General features: G+C 41.8%; 1 protein-coding gene across 1 annotated transcript in view; it reads right to left on the bottom strand.

Moving 5' to 3' along the window:
- NDUFA10 (NADH:ubiquinone oxidoreductase subunit A10) overlaps positions 1-10,982 on the bottom strand; it is a 67,873-nt gene extending 56,891 nt beyond the window's left edge. The window contains exons 1-6 of the mRNA XM_019523380.1: positions 10,843-10,982; positions 9,570-9,738; positions 8,346-8,561; positions 6,617-6,703; positions 4,893-5,014; positions 2,473-2,552 (exon numbers count right to left, since the gene is read on the bottom strand). Coding sequence (XP_019378925.1) covers positions 2,473-2,552; positions 4,893-5,014; positions 6,617-6,703; positions 8,346-8,561; positions 9,570-9,738; positions 10,843-10,923 — 755 coding nt within the window. The 5' untranslated portion in view covers positions 10,924-10,982. The remainder of the gene's footprint in view (positions 1-2,472; positions 2,553-4,892; positions 5,015-6,616; positions 6,704-8,345; positions 8,562-9,569; positions 9,739-10,842) is intronic.
- Positions 10,983-11,485: the final 503 nt, after the last annotated feature.

Genomic DNA, 11,485 nt, shown 5'->3' on the forward strand with positions numbered 1-11,485 from the left:
AGAGAAGTGGTGCTGGCCCCTACCCTGGGGGTCTTTAAGAGGAGGTTAGATGAACACCTTGCTGGGGTCATTTGACCCCAGTAATCTTTCCTGCCATGGCAGGGGCTCAGACTAGATGATCTACTCAGGTCCCTTCTGAACCTAGAAACTATAAAACTGTAATGAACTGCAGCAAGCTCTGTGTGCTAGTTTGAACTAGCAAGTAACTAGATAATAATACAGAAACTCTAATACTGAAATCACTGATTAAGACTACTTGTCAGGCAAGACTTCAGTTTTTCACAAAAATACCTTTTAAATAAAGGAACAGACATGCCCTCCCTCAGGTCTGACTGCAATCCTTAACCTGACAAGCTACCATGAACCCAATCTCTGAAGAGTATCCCAACCTGAGGGTGTTTGCTTATCAAATGTCCTGACTATGCACGCACAAGGGGAAAGAGCTGAAAACGCAGCGGGACTAGCTAGCCCAGGATTTAACCTCACTGAAATAACATGATAGATTTCAAGGGCTATATTTCATCCAAAGACTAAGCAATGGTGAAATCAGACATTTCTGCCCTCAGGGAGATGGAGTCTGAAGGTTTCTCACCTTCCTTTGCTTCCATGCCTGGCTTCAATTTTATTCTGACAGCTATGCACTAGCTGCTAATCACTGTGGTTGCACTAACCAGAGAGGCAGCTGACCTTCCCCTGCACCAAAATCTAATGCACCAAATGAAAGACAAACAGACATCGAGGGGATGACAGTTCAGCTCAACTGCTGGCAACACAATTACACCAATTTAGCATGGGGAAGGAGCAAAGAAATAAGGGAGAAGGACACATTACAATACACCTTCAAGTCTACCCTCACTTATGTCAATAAGATTCAGTACACATCTATATGCACAAACCAAGCCTTGCATGATTAAGCTACTATTTGAATTCAAAGCAAGGTTAGCTTTGCAACCCTTGAAAGTTTCCCTTCAAGGATCAGAGTCATGAAATGACATGCCTCAAAAGGTACTTTTGACTGTTATGGGTCTCTTCTACAAAAACTGGAGTGGGGTCAAAATTGAAACAGTCTCCCTGGGACTGCGTGGAGCCACCTCTCAAATTCAGTTTCTAGGTTCCTGCTTCCTAGCTAACCAGCATATGCCAACCCAAAGGTGTTTGCTGATCACGCCAGCAACTGCTGCTGAAGAGCGCACAGCAGCATCTTAAAGGGAGGAAGTAATTAACGTTATTCAGAGGCCAAACAAGTCAACTAAGAAAATGATCTTCCTACCTAGTCAGGCGTGGTTGCCACATGACACAGGGAGGAGTTGGGGGGGAGGTGGCAGTAAAAGGAAGAGGAGCAAGTGAAAAAAAAAAAGGCAACCATACTTCTCCCTCCCACCCTTTCACTACCAGCTGTCAAAAGAGCAGACTAATGCTCCAATAACTGCAAAGATTGAGCACAAAACAAGTGCTGATTCTCCAAATAAATTTGAACTTGAACATCTATCAGACTCCTTCTCCTCAGCTTGCACTGAATCCCTCTATCACTTTGATCCCTCCCTCCTGCCCCCAGGAAGCCAACTCAACTCAACTGTAAGAAAGTGCTTTCTTCACCACAACTAGCCACCTGCACCTTACTAACAAAAGGGGCAATGAAGGCATGAATGCCCAGCACTGCACTGCACCATTAAAAGGGAAGTAAGCAAATACCATCCAGCAGAGCAAACAGAATAGTAACCCACAGTGTTAGGATTTTTTTTAATTTAACATTGATATGCACTCTGAATGTGAGGAGATTTTTGTGATGCAAGATGGGATAATACTTCCATAACAGAAAATAGATTTGTAAGACTAATTATAACCTTTAGAGATCCTAGGATGGAAAATATGGATCCGAGTCCAGAAGCTTGTAATATAGTCAGTGTTTCTACAAGCAGAAATTCAGCAATTACCAACTAGATAGGTCTGAAGAACAAAACCAAATGGACTTAAAAATTCAAAAACCAGTATTCTGTATTAAAAGAAATGCTTTCAGAAAACTCTCAGCACCTGAAAGTTCATTTTTTTAGTTGAACCTTAGTATCTCTAAGGTTTCCAATACTCTGACTATAGTAGAGTAAAAGCTGTTATCCAGCATGAGTGGGGAATGGGGGGTTGCAGTAATCTAAAAATGCCGGTTACCTCTGTGTGCAAGCTTCACTCCCCACAGCACAGCCAGAAATTCCAGTTAGTAGAGTGTGCCAGTTACTAAAATGCCAGTTAACACAGCTTTTACTGTAGTTAAAATTCTTTGACATGAAGGATAGCTGTATAGGAAACGTTGAGCATTACAACATGAAGCAGCTGCACATGTTCATACCATACAACACTCAGTCTAACATACTGCAAAAGGAAGATTTTTCCACATACATATTTGTGATGTTCTTAGGATTATGTGAATAAACAGTTTTCCCCAAATTTCTGTCATATAAAATGGTTTGGGCTGCTAACCTCATCTCTGGCAGGAACTTTTTCTTGTAACTGTCTTCAATGCTCTGGAGGTATGCAGCAGACACCTTTTTTTCATATGGCTAAACACAAAGAAAACAAAAAAATGCTGTGAAACATGTTTGTTTTCTTCTCAGACTGATACAGATTCCAAAAAGGGTAAGCAGAAGTCATTGCCACCATGCCATCTGTTATAGCACAGCTCTTAGATTAATACAAACATTCACCGAGACCCACATGCATTTAGGAAGGCTTCAATATTGTGATTAACATATGGAACATTTGGGATTACTGTATATAGCATTAATGTGCATAATGCCACATGTGCAAAGAGTATACAGTGTGTCAGTTTTCTATTATAAACAATTCGCCGTGTTCTTCAGGCAGCTGCACCAACATTTGTTTTGCAAATTATTTTAATAACTACATGCAAGGAAGACCCTCCTACTGGGCAAACATATCTGGATGAGAGCATCCTAATGAAGTACACTCAAAGTTGGACTTTTCTACTAAGCTGACATGAAGAAAAGATGTTTTACTGAACATGTGTAAACACAATTATCCCCACCCCCCAAAAAAACCGACCAAAAACGAACAACCACCAAGAAACAAAATAAAGATTGGTTTTCAAACAAAGGATTAATCCTTCTCACCTGTACATTCAAGGAATTTTTATATGGGATGTAAGCCTTATTTTCCCAGATGATATCTACCAACTATACCAGTTTTCCTCTTGAGGTCTGAGTTAGGTAATGATGAGGGCGGGCAGCCCAAATAGTATTCTGACTTTCAAAAAGATACTTGAGCAACAATGCACTCCATCAGAACCTAACCATTCTTTCCAGTAACCTTAAGTGGACATCAAATCTACTGTCAAATAGTTAGCCATCAACTCTAGAGATCAACTACTGTACTCTTAACTAATGTTAGAGTGCCAATAGTTCTCCTTTTTATCTGCCCTGAAGAAGGAAAAGTTTCACCTGCTGTCAATTCAATCCCAAAGCTAAACACGTTTCTCATTTCCTTTTGGAGCAAATCTATTCTGCTCCTTCCCTATCCCTGCCAACCTAATCCTCTTAAGACACTAAATGTCCTCAACTGCACTTCATAAATATTTTGCACCAGGGAGGAGCAAACTCCTTAGTTTAAGCAGATGCAGGCATGTATTCAACAATCCCTTTCTTATCACTACACAGTCAATGCTAACTACAACCTATGAATTAGAGGAGACTGGCAGCAGTTTCTGGTATTCTTCAACAAACAAATGCTGTATTTTCACATATTTAAAATTTAAAAATAAAATATTTAAAACTTTCACATATACTCTTCAGCACCTCTGCCCATAAAGAGAATGACTGCATGAACAGTTGGGCCAGAATGAGGAGGACACCAGGTCAAAAGACATCAGTTCTCTGCCAAAATGAAGAAGATATTGCTAGATTCCCATTAACCCTTCTGAAGCACCCTAAGAGGATTCTTATTATATAATAATGCCAAAGGATGTAAAGCTTTTCCTTGGTTAAAGGAGTATTATTTTACTGATGCTACGTAAAATAATACTTCATTGGTCTAAAAAAATATGCATGTACAGTCATAGTCTTAATAGCCTGAGGAGGCATTTTATGATATTAAAATTGCACAATAAGGTACTACTACCAAGCAATCCATTTTGGAATCAGAGAATCGTAGAAAAGTAGGGCTGGAAGAGACCCCTAACTCAAGGCAGGATCATCCCTGTCTAAACCATCCTTGACAAAAGCTTTTACTTTTCTTAGACCTCTCTGCAGAGTAGACAAAAGTAAAAGCTTTTGTATTTTGTAGAACGATCCTATTCTTCTGTTTCCCCTTTTCAAATTAACCTTTCCTTGATGAGCATCACTCTGCTGAAACTAACACAACATTTCAGCCCACTCATCCTCTCTCCATCAACTAGAGTGTTCAGACACCAGGATTTTAGAGAAGAAAAGGGGAAATGTTTTATGTTACAAACTTGCAGGGTACCCAGAGACTTGGCTCTGACTTTCAATGAGTTAGATTTGACTAGCGGAAATGCCCCCTGGAAGACTCAATGGAAGCTTCATGTAAGTTTAATTTTAAAGTTTTTATTGATCCAAACATGAAAGAATTAACTAATTCTCCTAACACTGAGCTCAATTCACTTTATACTAGTTATAAATTTTCAGCACCCCATGTGCTGTCATGCTGAGTAACTGCATTCTATACACTATCAGACAAGGAATACAGAACCCCATAGGGAGCCTGCTGAGGCTTCTGGTACTCAGAGAAGTGTGGAACATGATACTAGACTAATTTCCAATGAGACTTGGCCAATCCAACTCTTTTAGGATGCCTGATGTATACAGGGTCTTGTGCATGACATCAAGATCTTAATTTGAAGCAATGCTGTTTAAAGATGCAATTACCTCCCCTTCTTCCTGAAGCCTCTTCTGTACCTCTGAAACAGGTGAATCAATGTAAATCACTAAGTGAGGTGGCAAGAACTCATAGATACTCTCCCTCCTCATTTCATTGTAATGAACAACACCTGAAAAACAAAAATAAAGGAAGAAATCATTTCTTTAGTGACTAGAACAGATGGCTGTTATTTCTGTGTTCCAAGCAACACGGTAATTCAAGGGAGAGCCATTAAAAAAACCAAATTAAACCAAAACAAAAAAAACACATCTTGAAGGAATAGAAAAACTGTAGAGAAGCTGAACATCTCAGGGTACCGAAACGTGAGCTCACTGGGCCTAATCCTATTCCAGCTAGCAGAAACCTAATCATCTTCAGATTCAGTCAGTTACTAAAGGGCCAAAAAGCCTCACTCAAGCACCCTAATCAATACAGACATTGGGCGAGCCAGGCCAAACTAATGCGATGCCTCTTCTGGGTATGCACTGCGCTTAGTGTGGGGTGCTGTTGAATCAAAAGTAAAGTGCAATTTTCGTTTTCACTTCTGTAATCTTAGCTTAGTACATTTTAATTACTTGTTCTGATTACACTTCTGTACTTGTTTTGATCATAAAAAGAAAGTCCAGGAACCTTGGCATCTTTTATGGGTTCATCCCTATGCATAAAAGCGGTTCCCTTATGAACCTAATAATACCCTGTGAACTCCCTCCTGGAAGATGCATGGTCTTTAGTCTCAACTAATTTCCCGCATGGCTCAGATAACTCAGAAAATCAGAGGCAGAGAACTGGGCCCAGATCAAGCACTGTCTACTCAGTGTACTGGAATAGCACTGGGAGCATAAAACTCCCCAAATTTATCCTTAAATCTGAAAATAATCACTAAGTAAATCTGCCAAAGGGAATGGATTAGGTAACAGAGCCAACTTGGTGACTGGCAGGTAAGAGAAAGACAATCTATCAATGGCCTATTGAAGCATGGCTTTAATAACCCATTGCATATTACTTCTGCTTGCAAGTCACCACACTGCTGCTGTTAGCTAATTCACCCTTCTAACAGTTTTAGTCAGTGATTACTTCCACAGCAGTACATTATGTTAAGAAAAAAGATTGTGGTGTTACTGAAACTAGAAAGGAGTAAAAAAAACCACACAAAAAAACCTGATGATAAATAAAAAACTGACAAAACAAAAAATCTAGTTACACAGATATGGTGAAACTGCCAGGAAAAGAACAGAAAGACAGAAGAATATGCACTATAGTTTCAAAGGACCGGGCAATTAAAAAACCTACTTTTAACAATTTTTTCTTAATCAAGTTGCAAGTATTGGTAGTGTTTCCTCCTCCTCCTCATGGTGGATCTTCCAGTTTTCCCCGTTAACTGAGCTCTTGCTGGTTTTATGGAGCTCTTCTAGTCATGGCTTGATTCCTGACCTTCCTCCCAGCTTCAGTTGGAAGGGCAGGAGTCTAAGATGTTAGTCCCCATTCCTCATAAAGGACCGGGTCCTTGCATTAAAATTAGTTTTATTTTAGAATTGAAGCTGGTAAGAAGAGGGACTGGTAGAGGCTGGAGAACATTATTTAAAGAACAGACCCAGGAAGATGGCCCAAAGATTTAAAAAGCACATTCAGACATTAAAGACAGCTGAAAGGATAACAAGTCTGCCCACCTGGATGTCATAATCCTTGGTGACCACATTACAAATTAAATTTCTTTTTGCACAGAAGGACTTACATCGTTTGTGGACGTAGCCTTGTTTAAATATTGCATCCATGAACACTAAGTCACTGTAGACAGAGCGTTCCATCACTACACCTTGTCCTGTGATTAAAAGAAGATTTTAGTCACAAACCACTCTAAAATTTTTAGTACAACAGCTTTAAGTCACAGCCAGAAGGCAATAGTGATGCTCCTATGATTACAGTCTTGGGACACTTGTCTGAGCAAGTAAATCTCTCTCCAAAGAAAAAAATTGCTTCACTCCTCAGCATAATACCAGGCATATGTTTAAGCAAGCATTCATCTTCAGGAAGATTGGCAGTGCCTGTCTATTCTATTTAAGTCCTCATACCATGTCCATTGCCAACAACATTTTAACATTCTTTGAAGATGTGCTTCTTGGGGCATGTTTAAAAACTCAGGAGATTTGGTCTGGTATCTCTTTGCAAAAGACAGTTGGGTTAAAGTGAAGAAGGTGAGGAGACTGCCTTTTACCTATAATAGGATGGCCATCATACAGGACAATCTGGCTGTCCTTTCTCTTCAAGAAAAATAGAGGACATAAAGGTGTCAAGTTTTGCATCAACAGAGGACAGAGTAGCAGAAAACCTGAATGTCCTCTGTGATGGCCACCCTATAGGAAAGCTATGTAAAGGCCACCTAGAAACCACAGTAAAGTTGCCTTAAGAACTTATGTAGTGAATATAGGCCAAACAAGAGGATGAAAAACCACTCTTAGCAAATCAATACACTGCTCAACACACAAGATGGGTGCTTAATCCTTACAGCTCATCTCAACTTATAGGGAATGGTCACAGAACTGACAATTTCAAGGGTATCAGAGGCAAGTCACTCTAAGTAACAAGGTAAAGTATCAGAGTGAAGCATGAACAACTGAGAGAGATGCTTCCACAAGAAAGAGAAGACACTCAAATCAGCTGCTAGTGCCTTTAATATGATTTCTACAGGATATGACAAATGATTCGTGCCATTTTCACAAGTTAAATGGTCTCCTGCCTTCTGTTTATAGAAGTGGGGATGCATAACTGGGAATCATACTCACTTTTTTTTCCTTCAGTGAAGAAAACCTGAAAGATCTTTTTTTCTGATTTACATCATCACAATATGTCTTCTTGGTGATGTATAAACAACCAGAAATAGCAACAAATGGACTTCCAGGTGCCAGTTTAAGCTTTCAGGATCAGACATAAAAAGGGATCTTTTTTCTGATTTCTAAACTTCTCAAAATTGACCTTAAGTTCAAGGAGTTAAAGGCATGACTCCTACAATGACATTTTACCAGTCACTTTCAGAGTACAAGTATGAGGAGCTGCATATTTTTGAGGCTACATTAATATTTCTAAGTGGTCTTTTTTTAAAGATTCTCTGTCAAGCTGATCTGAGTTGTTACTGATGTAACTCGAGCCCTCCCATGAAAGAGCTAACAAAATTTGTCACTGCCATGTGTTTTCTTTAGCTGGGCACAAAGGCAAAGTATCGTTATATACTGAACAAATTTCTATTAACAATAAAAGTATTGTCCTGTTCTTAATTCAGAAGGTGTCTGTCTCTCATACGCTATTCTCTAAGAAGAGAATATTCAAAGTTAATGGAATGACTTATTATTTTAAAGAACAACTGAGAGCTATACTCTTTAAAGGGCCAGCTTAATCATTTAAGTAACTCTAAAACCCAAGTGCTCCAATTAATTTAGAAATGAAACTTATTGACATAAAATCCTAACCTGTGCTCAGCAGAAGCTCCAGCACATTAGAATACTGCAGAACACGGTTACCAAACAACCAAGCTTGTAGGCGATATGAATGTCCATCAGGAGATTTAGGATCATTGTAGAATCTCTCCATATTACAAGAAGCATTAAATTTCTCATCCATTAAGGTTCCATCTCCCGTGATCCTGTCCGCATAATGGATATCTGCTTCTGGAACATAAACCATTCCTGAGGGAAAAAAAAACAAGAATCAAGGTAAGATTGTGCTTGGTTTGGTTAAACTGGACATTTCCTATTTCTCATTTTAATAGTAAAAAATAAACTATGTTGCTCAAATTGAGAGAGTGTGTGTGTGTGTGCGCGTGTGCGCATGTGTGCGCACACATGCGCGCACACGTGCGTGCGTGTACCATTAATCTCCACAGGCAATAAGAACACAATTACTAAAAGTGCTTTCCAAACAATATCACATCATCATTAAGTTGACACAACGTAATTAGCAGGCACATCTATCAATTTCTTCCTCTTTCCAAACAAAGAGGCATTCCTCTAAACAGCTATCATCTCCCAGCCACCATTTTCCTATTCTTCATATAGCAGTACTACCCAGATACCTAAGGTACTGAAATCCTGGCCTCTTTGTAATTGCCATGTACGGGGTCAGGAAGGGATTTTACCACATGTCTGATTAGTATGGACTCTGGGGTGTTTGCCTACTTTTGTACCAGGGACATGGCCCTCTTGCTGGGATCTCCTGAATGTATATTAACAAATTTAATACCACTAGGAAGTTGGTCACTGTGGTCCCTGTTTACCTCTGGCGGATTAGGGTACTACATCTTGTGTGAGGGTGGACTGGGTAGTTTTTGAGGTTTGTATAGGATGGTTTGGATAGGAATGACCCTGCCTCAGGCAGGGGGTTGGACGAGATGACTTTGAGGTCCTTCCATCCTACTTCTCTATAATTCTACAACTGCAGAAAACACCCACTGACTTCACCAGAACCATGACTTCCCACACCAGAATCACCACTCCTGCTGTTACCCTATATATGGTAAATTTGACACCCAGAAATTACACAGCCTGCCACATATGTTCTCACTGCTAGTCAAACAACTGTTAGCCATACCACACTACAGGTATCAACAAGTCAGTGGCCTCTCTGAACAAAGTGATAATAGTGTTATATTACTTTCAATTATTAAATGGGACCAAAAGAGAGAGAGAGAGACATACCCAACTTCTCTGCTATTTGTTTTGCAAGTTTTCCCTTCCCACATGATAAGTTGCCATCCACTGTAAAAATTTTGCTACGTTCATTAAATCTTTTAGTAGTTCTCTCTCCCAGCCAATAAGCCAGAAGACCATACTTCAAAGTCCGCTGGGAGCTTGAATGTATTTTTGCCTGTAAAACAACCACCAAACCAGTTGTGGATTAAAAAACAAAACAAAACCCACAAGAATCAAAAGTGTTAAGTAATTTGTTCAGACACTAAGTTCATAAATCAACATAACACAGAGACTGATCTTGTTAGATTAAAACTGCAGCTGTTTTGCCTCACTCAGCTCTCAAAGTTTGAGAAAAGCATACTAAACGCAAAGTTCAGTGCTGGACTTAAGTAGTTAACAGGGCTATCTGAGCCTACCGTTTTGATGGCTAGGTAGCCATCTAGATGCAAAGTTCCTTATAACACTTGAGCTGCAAGAGATCTGTAAAAGAAACGGTAGCCCATTTTGACTGCAAAGGTGTAGAGACACCTTAGTGCAGGGTTTGGTTTCTGTCTTGTAATTCATTACCATTTGTCATGCAAGTTCTTTCTTTTTTGTTGTTGTTGTTGCAATTCTTGACACCAAGAAATGGACCTAAGACAGCAACCCCTGTTTACACCAGTGATTCTCAACCAGGGCCCCAGGATGCCACCAGATCCTTTGAAGGGTGTGAAGAGATAAGCGGATAAATTAAGCAAATAAGTGCAGGCTCAGGCTTGCCCCCACTCTGCAAGGAGGTGAGCCGTTTTTTAAATGGGGGGAGCACTCGAGTCACAGAAGCAATGGGGTGCCGACTCCAATAAGGGCTGCCTTCAGCACAAAATGATTGCGAACTGCCGGTGTGCAGGCACAGCCAATAGGGGCACACTGAACTGAAGTACAAAACATGATGCCATCCTCATGTTGTCTGCCTGTTGCTAACACTGCAACACTCACCACAGCCAAGAGCAGGTACAAGGCTGTGGGATGCTCATCTCCTGCTCCAGTGCCCTGCACAGTGGAACCATCCATCCCCGTCCCCCTCCGCCTTACACAGTGGAATTGCCCCACCCCACATCGTGCACAGTGGAATCGTTCCCGTGCCTTACACAGTGGAACTCCCCTCCATCCTGCACAGTGGAACCCTCCGTCCCGTCCCCCCCAGTGCCTTGCACAGGTGGAACCGCCCCCACCCCCCGGGGCCGACCAGGCACTTATGTGGCCCGGCAGGGGTGCTGCAGCTCCGGCGGCCGTTGCTCACCACACAGAGGACGCCGGGCCAGGGCCGGCGCCAAGCGGCCGCGGCGTCCGCAAGCCCGAGCCTAACCAAGCGGAAGGACATAGCAGCCACGGCAGAGGAGTAACCTAGCCTGCGACCCCGGCGGAGGAAGGACCCGAAGCCGGAAGGGAAGGGGGCCTAACTCGAGCTCCGTCGCAGCCGAAGAAGTCAGAGAACAGCGAGCATAGGAGACAGCGGTGAACGCCTGATCGGAGCGCGGGACCTGGGCTGCCCTCCGCACAGGCCCCGCCCCCTGGCGTCGCCCCGGCTCCTCCCGCGCTGCGGCCCCGACGGTTCCCCGGGGCCTGCTGCTACCCGGGTATCCCATTCTCGCAGGAGAGACTCTGCCGTATACAGGCATGGACACGTACACACGCATACGTATGTACGTACGTACACGTATGTATGTGTATACCTCTCTGTGTATATAACTCCCTGTATATATGTGCATGGGTATGTTTATCTCCTTTGGTTAGTCCATAAAGTGCAAATCAAACCAAACACAGGTACGTCTCCTTCCTTGTTCTCCTCCTGGCCAAGCGGCGACCTTGCTGCACCTCTGCAGGTTACTGATCCTCAGCTGGGTGCCTCACCACCCGAGAGTGCTCTGCACGCTCCTAAGGGC

Source organism: Gavialis gangeticus, unplaced genomic scaffold (assembly GCF_001723915.1).
Source record: "Gavialis gangeticus isolate Ggan-Ray unplaced genomic scaffold, GavGan_comp1, whole genome shotgun sequence".
NCBI lineage: Eukaryota > Metazoa > Chordata > Crocodylia > Gavialidae > Gavialis > Gavialis gangeticus.